At 35.2% G+C, this 23,278-nt stretch overlaps 1 protein-coding gene across 1 annotated transcript in view; it reads left to right on the forward strand.

The window, feature by feature from the left end:
* The window catches only part of LOC148945386 (methionine--tRNA ligase, mitochondrial-like), a 73,592-nt gene that overhangs the window by 31,699 nt on the left and 18,615 nt on the right, over window positions 1-23,278 (forward strand). The window contains exons 2-5 of the mRNA XM_089099272.1: window positions 11,141-11,415; window positions 13,784-14,015; window positions 17,973-18,222; window positions 22,539-22,777. Coding sequence (XP_088955398.1) covers window positions 11,141-11,415; window positions 13,784-14,015; window positions 17,973-18,222; window positions 22,539-22,777 — 996 coding nt within the window. The remainder of the gene's footprint in view (window positions 1-11,140; window positions 11,416-13,783; window positions 14,016-17,972; window positions 18,223-22,538; window positions 22,778-23,278) is intronic.

A 23,278-nucleotide genomic window follows, 5' to 3' on the forward strand; every position in this document is an offset into this window, starting at 1 on the left:
ACTTCAACGACCTGAAGCCAAACTGGATTGAAAGCTCTACAGCCCTTTATCAAATAGTTAAAGTCAAAATATGGGGAGAAAACACCCCTGACTTGATCTTCACTACACTTGGTGATTTCTACTTAGGTCTTTCAGCAGAAGCACCATTCTCAACCAGTGACCATGCAACAGTTATATTACAGCCAAAGTCAACAATGAAACCTACTAAACCAGCCCAGTTCACATACCGTCCACTTACAGAAGAAGGTAGAATTGGCTACAGAGAATGGCTCAACTCAGTATGCTGGTTCTGCCTTTTTGAAAAAGACGCAAACAGCATGACCAAACTCCTCTATGAACAAACGATTCGAGAGTACGAACGATTCTTCCCTGAAAAGCGAGTTACAACTAGGGCACAGAATAAACCATGGGTTTCTCTGACAATTAAAGCAGCAATAGCAGAGCAAGACATGCTTTATGAGACAAAGCCACACTCTGACGAATATAAACGGAAGAGAAACATAATAGTTAGACTCCTAAAGCAAGCTAGACGTCTGTATGGACACCAAATTTTTGCTAAGTTGTCAGCCAGTGACCCAAGAAAGTTCCACACAACTGTACGGAAACTAATGGGACAGCAGAAGTCTAAATTCATCCTGAGGGACCAGCAAGGAGAGAATATAACCGCAGAAGCAATTAATGCACACTTTTCAAATATTTGCTGCCAACAGCCTCCCTTCAAGACTATGCCACAGAATGGTCCAATCAAAAAACCATCCCTATTATCATAGTTTCCCAAGTCCAAGAAAAACTCGAAAACCTAGACATTAGGAAAGTCTCGTACCCTGGTGAAATTCCTATAAGGCTGATACATGCATGCTCCCCCTTACTGGCTACACTATTGGCTATAATGTATAACCAGTGCCTACTGGAAGGTATTTTCCCAGATAAGTTCAAAAAGGAATTTATCACACCAATTCCAAAGAAAACTTCACCAACCTCACCATCTAATCTCAGGGCAATTTCAAAGACGCCGATCATTTCAAAAGTATTCAAAGGTTTTATTGTACAGTGGCTACTGTGAGAAGCAGAAAACAAAATCGATCGCAGTTCGGTTTTCGTCGATGACACAGCACAACTCACTATATGGTCAGAATACTTCATGATCTACTTGAATACCTAGAAAATCCTGAGGCCCTTGCTGAAATAATCATTTCTGATTTCGTGAAAGCTTTCGATCTGCTTGGTCATGAGACTGTAATGAACGAAGCCTGTGCCCTGTAAGTATTACAGTCTCTCTTATTTACCATTACAATTTTCCTTTCTAGCCGTCAACAATGCGTAGAACTTAAAAACAGGGAAACATCCAACTTCCAAGACATCACATGTGGAGCTGCCCAAGGAAGCAAGTTAGGTCCCACCTTATTTGTTATAGTCATCAACCGACTGATGAGACAACACAAACAGGTAAAAATTTGCAGATGATCTTTCGCTAAGCCTGCTTTACTTCCTTTCACAAACACCCAATAAGCTCATACCCCTTGTTGCAGAGCTTCAACATCAAGCCGATCAAGTGAAGCTCCTTAGAAGCCTCGAGAAAAGCTGTGTTGTGCTTGTCAACTTCCTGAAGAAAAAGAGCATAAATGAATCTGCACCTCTCCAAACAAAGAAATCAGTAAAAATACTTTGTATCACATTAAGTGACGATCTCTGGTCGTGAGGTCACATCAGCCAGATCACAGCAAAAGCAGCTGGTTTTCTAAAATCCTTTGCAAATCTAAGAAGGTTTGGAATGACAGAGCAACTCCTTCTTTCGTGCTATAAAAATTATGTAATGCCCGTAATGATGTACGGCTGTCCTGTCTGGCACCCGTCGCTTACAGAGAAGCACAGAAACGAACTGGAAACGGTTCAGAAGAGAGCCTGCAAAATAATTTTTTGGCCAAAGTATAAAAACTATAAACAAAGCTTGACCCAACTCAAGATCCCAACCCTGGATGAAAGGAGGCATGAAATGCTGACAAGTTTGGAGCTGACATCCTGAAGTCCTCAACACACCAAGATATCCTGCCTCGATATCCCTGCCAAGGTATCCTTCAGAGACCCACACACACAAAACAAGGTTGGCAACTCTGAAAGAGGGAAAAAAACTGTTGGAATGCCCACCTACACACTTGACGACAAGATTTTTAAACTCCTTTGTGCCCTACTTTATCAAATGTTACAACAATAGTGCCCTGAAGTAGAGGTGATGGTTCATCATTTATGTTTTTCTTGGTGCTATGTCTTTGTGTGCTTTTCTTTTTTTGTGCTTAAATTGACAATACCCATGTTATTGCAGTGTGATAAAGGGAACAAATAAAGATTATTATTATTATTATATCTGTCCTTTTTTTGGACTCGTGTGAGGTTGTTTTGGTGGCATTTTTACAAATATAGGACAAATAGCACACTGTGGATTCAACCAAATACTGGCCTAAATATTAAGGTTGGCGCTATGCTCACAACCTATAATCAACAAAAATCAATGATCACAGTTCAAAAATTTGAAAAACCAGTTGAAGCCTACTGTTGTGGTACTTTTGCCACTCCTTTGTATGAATGCAACCTGTTGTCACCTTTTTCCAACAGTTGAGTCTCTTTGAAAATGTCTGAATTTGGATATTATCTCTAGAATAGCTAACAATCTCTTATATTATCAAGATTAATTTTTAAACCCTTTTTTCTCCTAATGGAAGTAAAGAGCAAAGTTGAGACATATAAAGAACAAAAATTATGACTTTGTAGGCTAGATAAGATATATCTACAAAACTTGTCTTGATAGAATAATTAATTATGCAGTTATTGGACATCTTGAAGCAAATAATCTCTTGCACAGCTCACAACATGGCTTTTGTTCTGGAAGATCTGTTGATACTAATCTCCTTGAATCATATGACCATATCGCTAGGTTACTTGATGCAGTTACTACTCGCATGATTCTTCTTGGCTTTTCTAAAGCTTTTGACAAAGTTTGTCACAAACAACTTGCAATCAACTTATGTGCTGTCAAGCTTGATGTGCAGAGATGTGCCACCAAAGTGATATCTGGCATGTAGTAACTTTCCTACCCTGCAAGACTAGCAAATCTGAAACTCCCAACTCTTCTACATAGGAGAAATAGAGGTGATGCCATTTTAACCTATAAGTTAATGAGGGTTAATAGACACCGAGCCTTATTTCCCAGTGTTGGTCCTAACTCAAGAACTAGCAGTCATCAGTTGACACTTGTTAAGTGGCCTACCCTATCCAGAGTCTGTGCTCAGTTCTTTTCTTCAAGAATCATCAACACTTGGAATAAACTCTGTGAAAAAACTGTTACTGCTGAATCTGTGGACATCTTTAAACAAAGACTGGTTGCTGAGTGGTCCTCCAGAGAGTGTAAACTCAACTGGGAAGCTATGGATCAGCACAGTGCACCTGGTTACTAAAGAATCCTTAATTCAACTCAAATCATCAAATCTGGAGCTCTACAAGGAGATTGCTCCAAGCTCAATTTAAGGTAGTTTAAGGTAAAACCAGCTCAAATAAACTTAATAATGATATCTTTGAAGTTTATTAGAATTCAAAAATCTAGCACATTCCTGAAAGCACAGAACTACCCCCCCCCCCCCAAAAAAAAAAAGAAGAAGAAAGAAGCAGAATTCCATCTGCAAAGCAGAAAATTGCTTAAATATTATGCAAAAATACATTTCTTATTTATAAGGCTCTCAATGATCGTCACCAGCTATGTCATCAGTGACTTTTAATATAGGCTACTATTATAATTATCCAAAATAACAAAGTGTGCTTTTGTTTTCAGTAAAATGCAAGTTATTAAGATTCCACAAATATTGAGAAATATCACAAGTCAGTGTATTTGAGTAAATTTTGTAAATATAACTTGTGTTATTGTCAAAGCAGGTGTGCAAAAAGTGCCATAGCAAAGTAGCGTGCTACTTGAAAGTTTTCAAATTTGTTGGCAAATTTTTTCTACATATAAAAACACTTTTTGCTCATAGAAAAACTGTCAAAACACAAGTTGTGTGGCTAAAGTTTTAGCAGTTTTTAGCATTTTGTTGAGTTCTGCTACTGGTAGGTTTGGAACATTTTGCATACCTGCTTCAAAGCAATATTTTTTTTAAGCTTCAACTTTGCTCTTAGTCTCCATAAAAAAACTTTCTTTTTTTGTATTAGTTTCTGCTCTTTTCTATATATATTTTTAATATATACAATGAGCCTTGCAAAAATATTTTTCGTTTAACTTCTGCAATGGAACTAAAGAATTCAGCATGAGTTTTTGTCAGAATAGGGCATTAAATATTGGTTTCACTTCCTACCTCTCCTAAATTTTCCCCCAAGATATTTTTGCAACTTGTAATATGGATAAAAAGCCCAAATACTATGTCATCATTCAATTGACAGTTTTTTTTCAAAGCATATTTTTTAGTTTTCACTTGCTTAGGGAGCTGGGAGAGAGAGCATGCAGGAGAGGGACTTTAAAACAGTTTTGTTTGCTATGGAGACTACAATGGTACCCTTATTATATCTTCCAGCCCTTCCACTCTAAAATGGTACCAAAAATGGCAATTTTGGTGTCATATGGCACTTTTAAATGGAGTTATTCAGAAGAGTTTATAAGAAATACATATATATGACCAGCAGCTTTTAAATGAGTCATTAAACATTTCTGTAATTTTGTGGTAGCCTACTAGCCAGGACAGAGAACATTGAAAATAAATAAGGAGAATGGGTTTAAGCAATTTTCTTCATGGCACAAAATGGTAAAAAATGCTATTCTACCGTGGCACAATCTCTTTTTAATTGAAAAGGGGACTGCATATTCCCAATTCCTTTCGATGAAGTTTTCTCCCAATATTCTATTACCACTGGTTTCTTACTATTGTCCCTGGGGGAAAAGGAAATACACATCAGTGCAATTATTTTATTTTATTTTAATTGTGTTTAAACTTTTGGTTGCTATGGGCTGTGGTTTACTCTTCACTAGGTTGCAGCTAGGGCTGTTAGTTTGATTTCAGTATAAAGTAAATCACATATAATTCAAATTAGTTGGTAAAGACAATGTATTCTTTGGGTCTCTTGGTACTATCTGGGAAGAATAGTGCTGCTTTTAGACTATTGGTGTATGTCAGGGATGGTGGTTGGAGATATCACCATGAAGTTAAAATAAGAAGATTTAGCTAATTGATCAAATAAAGTCAGTTTGAATTCAAGGGCTTGTGTTATATCAGTAACATGGTGTTTCCAGGGAGTTTTACTTCCAAGCTTTTGCACAGGGCATCTTACTCCCATTTCAACAAAAGGTAGTTTGTTGATGAATTGGAGGAAAAATGTTACACTCCGCCACACCAATATCAGATATCAACAGGGTATTGGTTGCATAGATGCTTTATCAGCAGTTTGGAGCTCATCAATTCTGGTTCTTAATTGGTCCTGGGAGGACATATAGTGAAGAACATTTTCAGCTAAATATGAGAAACAATGTGATTTTACTTTTATTGAAAGTCGGCTCCTGTCAGTCCAGTCTCAGATTTTTGGCAATTGCAATTTCAATGATGGACTTTTCATTTGATTTGTTGCCGTTTGGAGTTCAAGTTTTTTTTCTTCAAAATCTCAAAAATAGTTTTCCAATAAACTTCTACTTTTTGGTGAAAACTATATATTAGTCATCATTCTTGAATCACTTCTAAATGAGACATTTTTTATCCTAGATGTTTTTTAAGTGTCTTTAAACCTTTGGCCACTGTAGGCAGTGGTCTGCTTTTTAGGTTAAAATAAAACACGTAGTTGATAGGCAATTTTACTCCCATTCCAGAAAAAGTTAGACGTCAATTCCAATGTGCTTTCTTCTGTTCTATTATTTTTTTTTTATAATATGCTCTGGAACCTTTTGAAATTATAGTTTATTGATGGATTGGAGGGAAAATGTTATAGCCCTCTCAACCAAATCGGACTTCAATGTGATATTGTGTGTGCAGGTTAAGATTACCATCTAGTGAAAATAAAAATCATTAGATTTCAGCAAGTTTTTGGTTGATTTAGTGATTTTATTCAATAATCTAGTGATTTATTTGCTGATTTCATGATTTTTTTGTTAAGGCAATATAACAGATCTCTAGAAATAGTGATAAATCACAAGAGGTGGCAACCCTGGTGTAGATACTTTATCAACAGATAGATTCAATACTTCTCAACTGGGTTTGGGGGGAGGGGGGCAATGCTTCTTAGTTGCGTTTTCGGCAATGGAAAGTTTAATAGTTTTCATATTAATTTGCTGCCATTTTTAAGGGGGTTTCAAGGTCTTTCAAAATACTTAAAAATTAATTTTTGCAATAAGCTTCTATATTATTAAGTTGAACCTTTTTAATAGTTATCATTCTTGAACTGGGCCGGCCCTAGACGTTTTTTTGGGGGTAAGCGGACTATTCTTCAGTCCCCCCCCTCCCTGGTAGACTGAAATAAAATTGTACACCCTTAAAGTAAGGTGTGCAGGGTTTTCTAGTAAAATGTGTAACAATAAAAATAAATAAACTTTTATTGTGTAATATAATTCTAACTTGAATATTAAAAAGGGAATATGACAATATACAACAAGGTGATTTATTAAAAATGGGGATTTAAAATATGATTCACAATTTATCGGTTGAACATACTACTTTAAAACAATTCAACACACAACTTTTTATAATGAAAAACAAATTTTTCTAGCTTTCATTGTTTGAAAACTTATTGAGCAATCTGTCGGCATTGAAATCACTTACCACGTCATTTTCAATGGCCATGGATGCAAACTCACTCAGTCGATCTTGACTCGACATAGATATTAAGTAAGTTTTATTAATTTAAACTTGGAGAAACTCCTTTCGCCACTGGCAACTGATACTGGAAGCGTTAATAAAATTTTTAGTGCAATAAAAACTTTTGGGAATGTGTTCATATAACCATGTTTTGTTATATACGACGAAGCTTGAGCTGGGGACTCTTAGATGGCAGCATTTCAGTGAAAATTTGTAACTCCTCAAACAACTCGTCGCCGTTCACATCGCAGTCTTCTCCTTCACTCAAAACGATTTGAAGATGTTTACAGGCTTTCTTCAATTCTTCTTTATCTGCAAAATTCTGCAAGCTTTGAATGTTGTGGAGATATTTAAAACTTTCACTATGGTGTTCTATTAGCTCAAATCTCTCCTTTAGTGAGGATTAAATAAAAAAAACAAGTTTTTTTTAACTGAAAGTAAGGAGTGACATTAAAACTTAAAACGAACAGAAATTATTCCATGTATGAAAGGGGCTCTCCCCCCCCTCAACGCCTCGCTCTTTACGCTAAAGTTTTTTATTGTTTTAAAAAGTAAAGTTGTGAGACAGAGTCAAACTTTAATGTACAGAGCGAGACGTTGAGGAGGGGACAGCCCCTTTCTTATGTCTCATATGCGGAATAATTTCTATTCGTTTTAAGTTTTAATGTCACTCCTTACTTTCAGTTAAAAAACTTGTTTCTTTATTTAATTTCTGAACGTTTTCGAATTAATGCAGCTTTGATTTTGGTTCACAGTAGATGAATAATTAAAACGAAATTTGCACATTAATTTTACTTTTTTTTTTGGCTAAATGGCTTTCTCGAAATTTTGATCTGACGTAACTTACAAATTAACTTACGTATCGAACTTCTAGATTCGTAAATTTTTATTACGTATATTAGGGGATTCGCCCCCAGGTCAATACGTCGCTCTTTACACTAAAGTTCAAATTTTGTTCCAATTCTTTAAGAATGACCCCTTATTCACAAAGGCCTTTAATAAGAATAAATAGCTCTGATGAAAGTACAAAAAAAACTTTAGCGCAAAGAGCGAGGTAATGACTAGGGGGTGAACCCAATCATATACGTAATAATTTCTCGTGGTTTTAAGTTTTTAATGTTGCTCCTTACTTTCAGTTGAAAAAATTAATTTTTTAAAATTTAATTTCCGATCGTTTTTTTTTAAATATTGCTGGGAAATCCGGCGCACCCTTCATAGCAGTGTCCTTCCGCCATGAAAACCTCCTCCATGGAAAGATCCTCCCCTGTAACCCCCGACACCCCCCAACTACCCGACAAAATCTTACCTGAAAACGTCTGTATACTTCGCAATAACCAATACTATATGTAAACGTTGGGCAAAACTCATAACTTTCAGACCGTCCCCCGGGGAATGTGTGGAATTAAGTCATCCTCAAAGATATAGTTATTGTATTTTTCGACCATGCTGAACAAAATGGCTATCTCAAAATTTTGATCGAGTGACTTTGGGTAAAAGTGAACGTGGGAGGGTGCCTAGTTGCCCTCCATTTTTGGTCACTTAAAAAGAACACTAGGACTTTTAGTTTCCATTCGAATGAGCCCTCCCGCAATTTTCTAGGACCACTGGGTTGATACTATCACCCCTGAAAAAAAAAACAAAAACAAAAAAAAAATAAACCCGCATCCGTGATCTTTCTCCTGGCAAAAATACGAAATTCCACATTTTTGCAGATCGAAGCTTGAAACTTCTATAGTAGGGTTCTCTGATATGCTGAATCTGATGGTGTGATTTTCATTAAAGTTCTATGACGTTTAGGGGGTGTTTCCCGTTTTGTCGAAAATAAGGCAAATATATCTCAGGCGCGTAAATTTTGGTGGGTAAGACTAAACTTGATGAAACTTATACATTTGAAATTAGCATAAAAATATGATTCTTTGGATGCATCTATTGGTTTCAAAATTCTGTTTTTTAGAGTTTCGGTTATTATTGAGCATTACTTTCAGTTCGTTACCACGAACTGTCTGATATTGCAGTGTCTAGCACAACAAAAAAGAAATCGAGCTTAAATGAATGCTCTCTAGAATTTACAGTTTTATCTTCCCCCTCATAAGAAATTTGTTTTTTTTATATTCCTTTGGTGGACTGTGGTTTCATTTTCAAACTCAGGAACAATACCGATTTTTTCTGCAAGTTTCTTTGCACTAGTGATCACTTTGTTTACTCCTTCATCAGATATCATCTTGGTTAGATATAATTGCCCACTTTATATTAGATCCATCGAACTTTGCAAATCATTTGTGACTTTTTGCAACAACTTACTCACGATATTTTGTTTTGTGCTGGATCTCATGCCATGTTACTAAACAACACAGAAACATGAAGCTTTGTAGTTTCTTAACAAGTCCCAAGGCGGAGTTCCTACCAAATGCATCAAGTTTCTGGTCTTCAGAAGCCTCATATAGGGCAACAAGGCCTCAATTCTACTATCCCACCATGTGTTCCAGAGTGGTTTTATTGTAAGATTTGAAATGTTATTAAGCAAAATATTCCATCTGTGAGTAGAACCTGAAAAAAAATTGAAGAGTTCATGAATTGTGCTGAAACAGTCTACTGCAGCATTGCAAGAGAGAGCAGCATCGTTCATTACAAGGTTCAGTGAGTGGTTTCCACATGGTACGTAAAAAGCACAAATATTAAGATCACAGATCCTCTTCTGAACTCCAACATGCTTTCCTTTCATTGCAAAACTGTTATCATATCCCTGGCCTCTCATGTTATTGAAAGGAATGCCTCGTGTTTGCAACTCTTTTAGTAATATTTCTGCGAGGCCTTCAACAGAAGAATTGGCAATAGGAACAAAGCCTAAAAAATGATTCCTAATGAGCACATCCTTATCCGCTGCAATTTTGACGAATCTTACTACCAATGTCATTTGCTCTGTGGCTGACATCGGAGTGCAATCTAATATCATAGAATAATATTTTGCATGCCGCAGCTGCTCTAAAATGTGGTCTTGTATCTTTTTCGAAAGGAAATAAATAAATGGTTTGTATAATGGTTGATATAGAAAATAAACAAATGGTTTTGGACACTCTGCAATTATCTTATAATTTTAAGTCACATGGACACCGGTGGCGGTCTCTCCCTCCGACACAGAGTGCGTCTCTGACATCCTTTGCCACTGAGGGCGCCCTTTGCTCAAGGCACCCCCCTGTCACTCGGCGCCCTACGCTACCGCTTATTTCGCTTACCCCAAGAGCTGCCCCTGTTCTTGAATCAATTTTAAATGATAAATTTTTCTTACAATTTTTTTTTACTGCATTTTTAGACAGAAACAATGCATTAAATGCTTTAAAATATGTCAAAATGGTTGGTAAAGTGTCCAAGTCTTGGGCTTTTGCCACTCCCTAGCAAGAATAGTGCTGATTCCAGGCTATTAAGGGGATTTAGTCAATTGGTTGAATAATGTGTGTAGGGCCAAGGGCTTTTGATATTCTGGAAGATGGTGTTTCCTGGGAGTTGTACCTTCAAACTTTTGCATAGGATCCTTATTCCTATTCCAAAGAAAGGTAGACCTGTATTCTAATGTACTTTGTCTGCCTTGTGGCTTTTTTTGCTGTGGTCTGTAAAATTTTTTGAATTATGATTTATTAATGAATTAAAGACAAATATTACACCCTTCCACGCCAACTGGGGTTTCAAAATAGTATTTGGTGCATAGATGCTTTATCAGCAGTTGGAAATGCTTGATTGATGCCAGTGCTTGCTTGCCAGTTGGAAATGCTTGATAGATGCCACCACCAACAAATATGCACTTGAGTAATAATATCTGAATCAAGATTTCTAAATCCAGCAGTTGTCTTCCTGTCACCCATAAAAAACAGATTTGTGTTTATGAAGGAGTCAGGTGGGGGGGGAGGGAGGGCTATCACTTCTACCCTATTTAACAATTACGTTTTAATACATGGAGAAAGGAGAAAAAAATCATCTCACTTTTTCTCATTATGTCATGTTTTTTTCATTTATGCTCTGTCCTTTTTATGTCTTTGTAGACTCGTTTTCAAATAAATTAAATCAACTATCTGCTTTTCTAACATTTATTTGCAGTACGTTTTTCGAAATTTTATACTGATAAGAATCGAGAACTGGGTCATCTGCAACTAAATGGTTGGATAGAGTTGCTTATTAATTATATCGGCTGTTTCCCTTGGGTCTAATTCATCTTCCATCTTCCATAATTGGTGTAGTTGCAGACAGGCTGCAATTTATTTTGATACTCATAATCAAACATGCAAATGTAAAGCATAATTATTCACTTGTATTGTTTTGACTCTATCTTATAGCTCCTCACATTGGTCATGCCTACACAAGTGTGCTTACTGATGCTATGGCTCGCTTCCAGAAGATTAAAGGCAAACAAGTGTTATATGCAACAGGGACTGACGAGCACGGTTTAAAAATCCAGCAAGCTGCATCAGCAAACAATGAAGATCCAAAGAAATACTGTGATCGGATATCAGACCAATTTAAAGAAGCTATACAAATTTGTGAATGTGATTATGACGACTATATCAGAACAACAGAGGAACGACATGAAAAAGTTGTTCAGAAAATCTGGGTGAGTTGAAGCTATGTTCATAGGTGAAAACACACCCAACCTTAAGAGAGGCATGGGGGTGTTGTTTTCTTGGAGAGTGTTTGATGTTAAGTGGGATAAAAACATTCTAAAGTTCTTTCAGAGTAACTAACATTCTCCATAGTCATAGATGCATAAAGCTCCGAGCCTTGACAGGAAGGGACGGGGGGCAAAGGGACATTTTTAGGCAACAATTTTCATATCCTATGAGTTGGTATGATAATAGTCATTGCCTTTACAGACTGGAGATTTCTTGAAAGATAGGATGGAGAGGGGAGGGGTGTTTGTCTGAAATTCCAAAAAAAAATAATTTTTACACTTCTAGTTGTAAATTTGCAAAGATTGGGAAAGGGAGCTCTCTGGACAAATATATTTCTTAAGAAATGTCCATATACCTGTGCAGGTAAGCATGCAAATATAAGCATCAATTTTACATTCCAATTATTTGTTACGTTAACAAGGAATCTGAAAATTTGGACCTAGAAATGTGCTTTTGATGCCCCCCCCCCCTCACAGAAAGATCCACTGACTTTCCACTTTATAGTGAATGTTCCATTATGTAATACTTTAGCCTATATAAATGAACAAAGTCTGAAATGCTTTCGTTGAGGCAAATGAAGCTTTAAATAATTAAATTGAAAAAAGTGGCAATAAGTTTTCAAGGAAAAGTAAAGATTATTTTATTCTTGATTTTTTATGTGACTTTATCTCTATTTTGGTGTTAGGATTAAATATCACTCTTTGTTTTCTTTGCTGGGATTTTTAATTTAATTTCTGTTTATTCAGTTTTTGAAACATCTATAATAGCAGGAATGTTTTTTATTGTTAGAACGTTCCATTGCATAGGAACCAAAATATTGATTACAATTTTAATTTTATATATTTTAATTTATGTCAGTGGACTTGCAGCTAGTCACAGTTTTTTCTAAATAATCGTTTAAGTTAGCCTCTTATCCCCACCCCTACAAAGCTCAAATCTGTTTTTTACCCCAGAAATTCAAAAATTGGACTTTGGCCATTACCTCTCGTCTAGTTTCAATGAGGTTGAATAACAGCTACTGCTAGATATCTTGACAATAAGGATATAAGACCATCTTCTCCTTAGATAGGTTGGATTATGTCTGAACCTTAAAATAATACAGCCTCAAAATCAATTTTAATTTTCTGCTAGATTGTATTGATATTCAACAGATACAGACCCATGGTGACCTCTGTGGAACAGGGAGATCTTTCTATATTTTTTGCCATTAGGACATCTAGCAGTAGTGGCTATCAAATCTTCACCAAACTTGGTTGGAAGTAATATTAAGTGTGCTTGCTAAATCCTCTTGGGGTTCCTACGCGTTCTGACCTTTGTTTTTGCTTTGGAAGGGGGCCATCCTCAATTCTTGCTATTACAATATTTACTGAAACAGTGTCTCACACTAACTTAATTGAAAGTAAGGTAAAGTGGTGTCAGAGCTTTGCCTTTTGACAGTTTGTACCCAATCAAACTTGCGTGGTTTAAAGGGTTGCCAAATTGTCGCCACTAGGGAAACTTTGGGGCTATTTTGACATTCTATATGGAGTATGGGAATGGGGAATCCTAAATGCTTGTTATGAGCTCGTGGATTAGAAAAAGACATTGGATCTCCATCGAAATTGACAAAAATTTTCAGCTGGTGTCCTAGCTGTGGTTTTTGGCGTTTAGACGCAAACTGTTGATCTCTTTAAGGGCAATGATACAAAACAATAAGATTTATCAATTGTAGAAGTTAAAGTTGATGTGGGTAGAAAACAGCTCCCCTCTTACCTATCAGTGTAGGGTATTGACACATTTTGTCATAAGTTACTGATGTGTTGATCAAGAGTTCTTGGAAAGATGTTAAAAGTAATTCATTTTGTAGTCTATGATGCATTTTAAAGGTAACAGTTTGGTAAAAATTGAGTTTTTCAGAATTTTAATTGAATATAAAATATGTTGTTTGTGTTGCTATTAAATTGCCAGTAAGTTCAAACAAAAACATAATTTTTTACTACAGGTGCAAAGAAGAAGAGGATTCATGCAGGCAAAATTTAAGGGTGTATTTTAAGTTGTTTTTTTTTAAGGTACAAGGCACTGCTGTAGTTAATAGGGTGAAAATTTTGAGGGTGTATCTGAAGTTTTTTTCAAAGAGGCAAGTCACTGTTTTAGTTTATTAGGTGAAGGGGCAAATCCAGAAGCTTTTTGAACACTCACGCTGACATGGTTGAGATATTTCGAAAGGAATCCTGTTGTTGAGTATTTTCTTACATACCCCCCCCCCCCCCGAAAAAGGGTACATGTCTATTAATGTACTTTTAAATTACCAAATCATTATATTACTTTCAGACTATATTAGAAGAAAAAGGGCATATATACAAAGGAATGTATGAGGGATGGTACTGTGTTTCTGATGAAGATTTTGTAGCTGAATCAAAAACGACAGAAGTTCCTGGACCTGATGGAAAGGCTGTACGAGTCACACGTGATTCATCAAAACCAGTAGTATTTTATCGTGAAGAAAGCTATTATTTTAGATTATCAGCTTTCCAGGAAGATCTTTTAAAATGGCTTGAAAATGGTAAGATTTGTTTAATGGTAATAATATCAACATATATAATAATTGTTCAAGTGATAATAAATGTTTAATCAAAGTGTATACAGAAAAAAAAGATTGTGATGTTTGTCTTAGAAAACATTCGTAAAACTGATTGCTCACTAATCAAGAGCTTGTTGTAAGAATGTGAAGATTTTATGAAGATAAAATCTGATAAAAATTGACTTAAATGATATCTGATTAAAATTGACTTAAATTGATAAAAATTCTTCAGATAAAAATTGACTGGTAAAGAAAATTAATTAAAAATAGTTACCTCTGGTGTATTCTGGATATCCACTGGTCTGATAGGATTAGAAAACCTTCATACGTGACAAAAAACAAAGCAATCATTGATTGTTATCATGTAACTATTATAAAGGCCATATGGGCGATGACAAGCTCCCTCATTATGTTTCGTGTTGGGCTTCCTCCAGCGTTACAAGGCGTGGACGGCAAAAAGTATCGCTTGGCCGATGCCTGGAGAGGGAGGTGACGCTGGCCGACACTTCCTTTGCTTCACTTGTGGCCGCAAACTCTTCGGAGATCGTTTAAAAGATGATGATTCGAAGAGGGATAAATCCTTTTATTAGACAATGATAATAACATTCACAAAGTCTACTGGTTATTTTGATCACATGTACAGTGACCGTCATCAGCAGACCGTCATCAGCAGAAAAAAAACGTGTCAGGTAATCAACTGTTTCCATACCTAAACAGACAAAACCAAGTAATATCCTCAAAAAAGGCTTACTTGTAAATGTCAAAGATAAACTGTAACTTTATTACAGATTTCAAGCGTTTGCTTGAGCTTCAAAAACATGGAAATAACAGCTCTATTGGAACCTCCCACGAGGTCAAGGACATCAGCTTCTACCAAGTGTTCATTTTACTAAAGCCTCTTTATAAGAAAAAGATATAAGGTGTACAAAAAGAGACACAGCTAGTATTGTAAATTGTTTTCGTTAGCATATTTGCTTGTGTTCGTCCCAGACAACGCAACGAAATTTCTCTAAGATTAAAGTTAAAGCCAGAGGTGAGTACCATCTCTGGCTTTATTTCTTAAGATAAAGAGTAAAGAGATAAAGAGGTGGATATTTCCACCTCTGGTTTTAAGATAAAGTACCAACTCCTCTTCCATATACTCTTCTTCTTCTTCCATATCCAACGTCTCTTCTTCTCCCTCTTTTTAATTTATTAACAGTCACAGTGTTGATGACGGTTACTCTACATGTGATTGAAATATCCACTATATTTTGTAAATGTTATTATCGCTGTCTAATAAAAAGATTTATCCCTATTTGAACTTTTATTTTTTATTATAAGCTTTTATTATAAGTGAACTTTTTATTAAAAGCTATTGAAGAGAATTTGCGATATGGATTGGTGACGACAAAAACAGACCCAGAGTTGTTGTGTCTCTGATCGGCTTGCAACGTGCTGCTCAAAATACAAACCATTTTCAGTAAAGCGCAATTAGCTCTCGGAACTTTTCAGGGTGTATTAGGGTGATAGCCCCACCCTTATTCGTTACAATTTCTATTTGGTTTATTTTTTATTCCCGTTTGTCTCAGGATTCATATATTCGTCTATTGAAGTATTTATTATCTTTACGCCATGCCTTCTCTCCATTTTTGGTCATAAGCATCTTTGTTCGTTTTAAGTTTGAATTATTATATGACTTTATTTTTTGTCGTTTTAGGTTTTAATATGGCTTTGCTTTCTTTTGCAGTTCTTTTCCAGAAAAGTTTTTTTTTCAAATTTGTTACTGGAAAAATGGTATTTTGGGCCACTAATTATACAGCTGGAACTGACCTCAGCACCCTGAGTTTGTTCTAAAACAATCCTATGAAAGCCATTTGTTTATTCCTTCAAGACAGGGTTCACTGGATGTTTTTATTTTGGTGGTTAGACTTAGTAGAATACTAGCGTCATGTTGAGCACATGATATTTCCGCACCCGCAAGGCGTGAATGAAAAAAATTTGTCTGAAGATTGCTTAGAGTTCAGTGACTTGGTCTAATAGTGACCGAAACTCTAAAAAACAATGATAATTATAAGAACAATGTCTACATAAAAATAACAGGCTTCTTATGCTGATTCGAAAGGTATAATATACATTACCCATTAGAAACTACGAGTCTGAGAAAATTGCCTGCTTTTTGGAAAAGATGAGAAACACCTTCAAAATATCAAGAAATGTGAATGAAAATCATGACGTCAGATTGAGCATATCAGGGAACCCTATGGTAGAGGTTTCAAGCTCCTTTACAAAAATATGGAATTTTGTATTTTTGGCCAGAACAAAAAAATCATGGGTGTTTTTTGCAGGGGTGACCGTGTTGCACCAATGGTCTTGGAAGAACGGAAGAGGGTTCATTTAAATTAAAATAAGAAGGTGTTGCGCAATTTTTAAGTCACTGAAAAATTCGAGGGCAACTAGCCGTCCCTCTGCACCCCCATTTTCCCAAAGACATCCGATCAAATTTTTGAAACAACTATTTGATTAAGTTTAGTTTAATGGCTCAGCAACTATGCCTTCGGGGATTACATGACCCCCCCCCCCCCATAGTCCCTGGGGAAAAGGCGGTAAGTTACACAATTTGTTTTTGTTTACTTATAGTCTAGTATTCGTTATTGGGAAATATCGGATTTTTTTTTGGGGGGGGGGGTTCTGCTGTGGGGATTCGCCATAGGGAGAATTTTCCATGGAATGAAAAGTTCTCGGGGGAATTTTCCAGGGGATGTTTTACATGAGGTAAGCAGAGGAATTTCCTGGCATGACTTCGAAACGGTGTGAAATCAAATAAAAACAACAACAAGTTTTTAAAACTGAAAGTAAGGTGCAACATTAAAACATAAGATGAAGAGAAATTATTTTGTAAATGAGGGGGCTTTCCCTTCCTCAACCCTCGCTCTTTATGCTAAAGTTTGACGTTTTGCCACAATTCTTAAAAAAGGACTGTCCAAACACAAGGGCGTTTGAATATGCATGAGAAGTATCTATAAAGGACTTTATAACTTTAGCATAAAGAGCGAGAGATGTTGACTGGGTAGCCCCTTCCCCTTGATATACAGAATTATTTCCGTTCGATTAAAATTTTAATGTTGCTCTTAGTTTCAGTTAAAAAAAAACTTGTTCTTTTTTTATTGAATAGATGTTAAACCCTCTTTTTTACAGTAAAAGAGAAATACCTCCTGACTAGGGGGGGGGGAAGGGCGTTTGAACTCCCCTCCCCCAGAAATAATTGTCTGACTCGTAAAAATGGATATACACAAATTTTTTATGCGTTTTTGAGTTTTTTTGTGTACACCCCCCCCCCCTCCCGAGAAAAAAAAATCCATGTGTACCCCCCCCCACCCCCCACCCCCGAAAAAATCCTGGATATGGCCCTGCTCGTGACTATAATAATAGATTACTTGTTTTCCCCCTTTTTTTTGTCACATCGCATGACTAAAAAAACGTACAGTTAAGGTTTTAATTGTTTTTTCCGTAATAAAAGGACTATAAACAAAATGTTCTGAGACTTTTGTATTCTATCCTTATGGAATTATTTATATATATATATATATATATATATATATATATATATATATATATATATATATATATATATATATATATATATATATATATATATATATATATATATATATATATATATATATATATATATATATATATATATATATATATAAATATATATATATATATATATATATATATATATATATATATATATATATATATATATATATATATATATATATATATATATATATATATATATATATATATACATGTGTACATATATATATATACTGCTTGCAGATACATATTTTTGTTGTTGTTTCACCTGAAATTGGCAGAAGTCTGCAAGAAATACCTTCTAGCGAGTTGTCTGTATTTAAGTCAAATATCTGTAACTCAGTTTTGTTTTAGATTCAGCTGTAAAGCCAGCTAAAATCAGAACGGAGCTTATTGCTTGGCTCACAGAAGAAAAACTTGGAGATTTGTCGATATCCCGACTCAAACACAAAATGAAATGGGGCATCCCGGTTCCTACAGATCCAACACATGTAATTTACGTGTGGATCGATGCTCTATTCAACTATCTAACAGTATCAGGTTACCCTGATCAACCATATCTGTGGCCACCAAATATTCAAGTTATAGGGAAAGACATTAAAAAGTAAGTAGAGTCAACTAGAAATTTTAGAATGTTGAAATACTAATTTCAAATTAAAATATTCATAACAGATACCCAAATTATTTAAATAAATCATTAACTAATTCATAACAATCGATGGTGCATTCCGAATCTGTCACATATCTGATAGTACCTTTTTTTGCCTTTTTTCACCAAATACTTGATTTCTTTGAGTTTTTTTTTTTTTTACATTTATGTCTTTGAGAAGCCAATCTGATCAAGTCTTCTCTTTAAATTTCAAAAGTACTTTATATGTTTACTACCAAAAATCGCAAATAAAGGTAATTTCGTAAATCACATTAGCCTGTCATAACAAATTATAAAAAAAAAACTAAAAAAAAAAAATGAGATTGGAGTTTTGTAAGGGTTCTCCGCGTTGTTTGGTTTTTAGGTTTCTTTATTTTTTTTTCAATTTTGGCTTCTTCTTTTTTCTGTTTGCTTACTGCGTTTTTTGTTTTTTTCCGGCTTGTTTGGTTTTTAGGTTTCTTTATTTTTTTTTCAATTTTGGCTTCTTCTTTTTTCTGTTTGCTTACTGCGTTATTTGTTTTTTTCCGGCTTGTTTGGTTTTTAGGTTTCTTTTTTTTCAATTTTGGCTTCTTCTTTTTTCTGTTTGTTTACTGCGTTATTTGTTTTTTTTCTGGCTTGTTTGGTTCCCACTTTTGTTTGGAAATTCTGAATATGTTTCTTTTTAACTTTCTCTTGTAGCAGTGAAGAAAAGTGGACGATGTTCTTTCAAAATATCCGTCTTTTTCGTCCAGCCTTTTCTTTGGCTTCATAAAACCTCATTCTCTTTTTTTTATTCTTTGTAAAATCCTAAAAAAAAAATTTTGGCATCATGCATTGGACAATCTTTGCAAATCAAACTTAACTAAGTTCAATTAGGAACATACTAGGTACTCGAGTATATAAGTGAATACCGAAAAGTATGGTTCTCACTCGATTGCAAGACTTTTTTTGTGCTAAAAGGGGTGAGTGCATTAAAGTAAAACCCAGGAATTGATATTGTTTTTCTTTCTCCACTGTTTATATTACGGACTTCCTCAAATCGGCGTCTCCGTTCTCTGAATTCTTGGAATGACATTTTTAATAAAATTCTGGGAATCAGTGGTTAAATATTTTAAACGTAAAAAGAGGCCATTTTGGTCTCTGTAGAAGGAGAAAGGTCTCTGAATTTTAATCGTAATAAATATTACCCGATCTCAACCAATCTTAGTCCAAAGTAAAAGTTAATGTCCTAGTTATTCTCTTTTGGAGCTAAGATCAAAATTGTCAGTCAAGATGGTTAAATGTATTTCCTCAAATCGGCGTCTCCTTTCTCTGAATTCTTGGAATGAAATTTTTAATAAAATTCTGGGAATCAGTGGTTAAGTATTTTAAACGTAAAAAGAGGCCATTTTGGCCTGTGTAAAAGGAGAAAGGTCTCTGAATTTTAATCGTAATGAATATTACCCGATCTCAACCAATCGTAGTCCAAAGTAAAAGTTAATGTCCTAGTTGTTCTCTTCTGGAGCTAAGATCGAAATTGTCAGTCAAGATGGCTAAATGTCGAGGACATCATTTACTATCGACTATCACGAAGATGATATATTACAACGCACACTATTGAATATCATAAAAATAATAAATTTCAACAACTACTATTGAATATCATAAGTATATCTTTTTTTGTTGTTTTCGGGAATTTGATTATACAAAATTCGGCAAACGTCGAATTTCAATTGTGAGTTTAAAGACTGTTAAATCGTAAACATAATTGGCTATACCATAAAAGCAAATGTATGCTAAAGAAAACTGATCTCTTTCTTTGGATGTTTGAATTATGTAGGCCTATCATTACTTTTGACACGATTTTTGAAGACGCTAAGTTTCAGCTGGGGGAGGGCCAAACTGGGGGTGGGGTGTGGGCAATTAACTCCCCTGGCCTATAGCAAATTACGCCATTATCATTCATTAATATGCTATGTTTATAGTCACTTTATGTGTGAATACGCGTTCAATTTTCCTTTTTTCAAAACTATTAAAATGCAATAATTTAGAGGGGTCAGATTAAAGAAAAGTGGGGGATGGTTGCAGTAGTGTTTGTTACCGCTTAATGTAGTTAATACAATTTGCTTCCTTTCTTGTGCAACAGCTATTAATGTGATTTAATCCTTTATCATTTCTACTATAGGCAGTATTAAACATATTACGGAATTTATGAAAGTTAGGCTGAAAACCTAGAAAAACTGAAAACCGAGCTGAACAATCTGAAAACTTAAACAAACTGAAAACAGGCTGATAACTAAAAACAAACTTGAAAACCTAAAATTGAGGTTTACTTGGTGTTAATTGTCAAACTGGAGTGAAACTCGATTTTTTATTATTTCTAACCGCATTGTGATCATATAGGATTCTATGCATTATTGATTCATGTAGGACTAATATTTTTCTAGGATTATCTGTATGTGAGCATTCGTTTGTATGAGCAGAAATTCTTATTTATTTTTGTCTAGGCCTAGCTCAGTAACCTGCAAATGATTAATATGTACTTTTAATTTTTTTTTCCAGTTAACGGGCTTCTGGGCCCTTTGAGATTTTTTGGATTGTAGTGTTTTTATATTTATTGAATAACAGAACTTGAACTTGAAATATATTTAAGTATGTGAAGTATTTAAGTATTTATGTCTTCAAGCATCCCCATAAATATGTACATATATTACTGAAAACGAGGAAACAACAGTAGAATCAATTGATTTCTTTTTTATTCAGCATAAATGTACGTTGTACATTGTGCAACGTTGTACGCTGTAAAACATATTTTCGTAGAGTAATACTGGTTGCAGTGGCTCTTAAAATAACTTTGAAGGAAACATTTAGGGCTCTAATCTTGCCTTTGATTTTGATTATGAACAACCCAGCGCTGGAGAAAAATTGTTCAGCTTTTTGTTTATAGATTTTATGGGTAGAAGTGCATGGGGTAGTTTTTTCAAGTTTTTTTTTGAATAGAAGTTTATTCACTTCATTAAAATTCAATTATTGTATTTAATTTGATAATAATTATTTTTGTTTTTCTCTGGTTTGAGTATTTACCATCTTTTCTACGCGAGACTGTTGACATTCTTTGGTGTTTTCACTTGCTTCTTCCCAATCATTAGCAGTGATATTCTCTGTTATGAGTGAGTCAATATCTCTGGTGACATAGTACTGTGTTTGACAAAAAATACTAATAAAAAAATAATATGCAAAAACGCTCTCATTGCATTTGCTAACGCTTTTTAATCTTAGTATTCATTTGAATTTTATTTAAAAACAAATTAAGTTTTTGGGGTATTTAGATTCAAGTTTGAGTTTATGAAAATATTTTATACTTGAGCAAAACTCGAAATTAAGCCCTTGTGACAATCCAACGGAGTATACCAAAGACACAATCACTTCTTTCGACTATCTGTTATCTGTATACAAGTGAAGGGGGGGGGGTTCTTCCTTGAGGTTAATCCGAAAGAGTCCGACTTTTGAAAAGTATTGACCTAAAATGCACTCGTTGCGTTTTCATCCTACCTTTTTCGAGAAGAAAACTTCGGTCTTCCCAACCTCTCCAAGGTTTAGATTAGTGAGCTGCACCAGTTGGAAACCGTGGCTCAAAATTTACAGTGGTGTCTTGCTCAGATTAGATTTACCACGGTGCCAAATTGTCAGACTTCACGGTGCAAACTTCACAGGGATCTAATAGTGTCGGGCTCGTTTAGAACATGGAATTATCTCTTTGAGACCGGAAACTGAAACTTTCTATTAGAAATTACAGTTTCTAGAATTAGTAAAAAAAAAGCGTTATAGTGGAAATTTAAGTAGCATGTAATTTATGTTGTTAATATTGTTATTGAAATTACAATTCGGAAGTCCAAGCAAATTTATCTGATATCTTTGTGGCCAAAATCCACAGGCCATATCCTATACTTTTTTCTGATGAATTGTAAAGTAATAGAGTCGCCCCTGAGAATATCTAAGCGAAAATTAATATCGTTGTATCAAAATGTCTGACATTATATACAATTCTTCGTTACAAGAAATACTAGACCATTAATGATATTCTTTTTTTTCGATGAACTACAAAAATCTAACGAGGAAAAATCTACCAGTTTTAAATGACAAAAAGACCAAAATTGACTGATACCAGTCGAATCTCGTACGAGCAAAAATGTGCTATAAATGTCGATTAAATTATGTGTTGTAAATTATGTGGAGCCTCCAGTAGGAGGCTGAAGAGTGAACTCTAATAAATGTGCCCCATTTTTTCCCATTCAAAATATTTATAATTACAGATTTCATTCCATCTACTGGCCTGCCCTTTTAATTGCGGCTGGACTTGAACCGCCGCGCCAACTCATTGTCCATTGCCATTGGTTGGTAGAAGGAATCAGCAAAGAGGGCAAAAAAATATGGCAAAAGATGTCCAAGTCCCTAGGAAATGTAGTACCTGTAAAAAAAACTGTGGAAAAAGTCACAGCAGCTGGCTTAAGGTACTTCCTTCTAAAGGAGGGTCGTATTGGATCTGACTTAGGTATATTCTTTTTTATATTTTATGTCATCCTGTTTATATTCATCCGTCCTAGCCAAGTGGTTGGTGCGCTAGACTTGAAACCCTAAGAATAGACCCCGGTGCCGCGCCGATGAGGGAAGACCGGAGGTGGCGGGGCCAAAAATAGCAGCGGTGGCGCGCTGCTGGCCTGCCGCCGGTAAGATGTCGGCGGCGCGCCGCCGGCGAGATCAATGCTGACCGCAAACATTAATGTTTTCATCAGTCTTTCTCAAATCACAGCTTAAATTTACAACTTTACTTTCTTTACTCATTGACAGTACACTTTCATAGGATACTCCACCTAGTAGCAACCAAACTGTCATATTCTTGTAAAAGTCTCTCACCTCCCTTCACACTCCTTTTTGTATTTTTTTAAAGCAGCCATATAATGTTCAATAAGATCTGTCTCTGCTTTAAATTAAAAAAATTTTTTTTGGCATCCTTACTTTCAATAAAAAAAATCAAGATATTATTATTTAAATA

Source organism: Artemia sp. Qi Xiang Cuo, chromosome 13 (assembly GCF_049724085.1).
Source record: "Artemia sp. Qi Xiang Cuo chromosome 13, ASM4972408v1, whole genome shotgun sequence".
NCBI lineage: Eukaryota > Metazoa > Arthropoda > Branchiopoda > Anostraca > Artemiidae > Artemia > Artemia sp. Qi Xiang Cuo.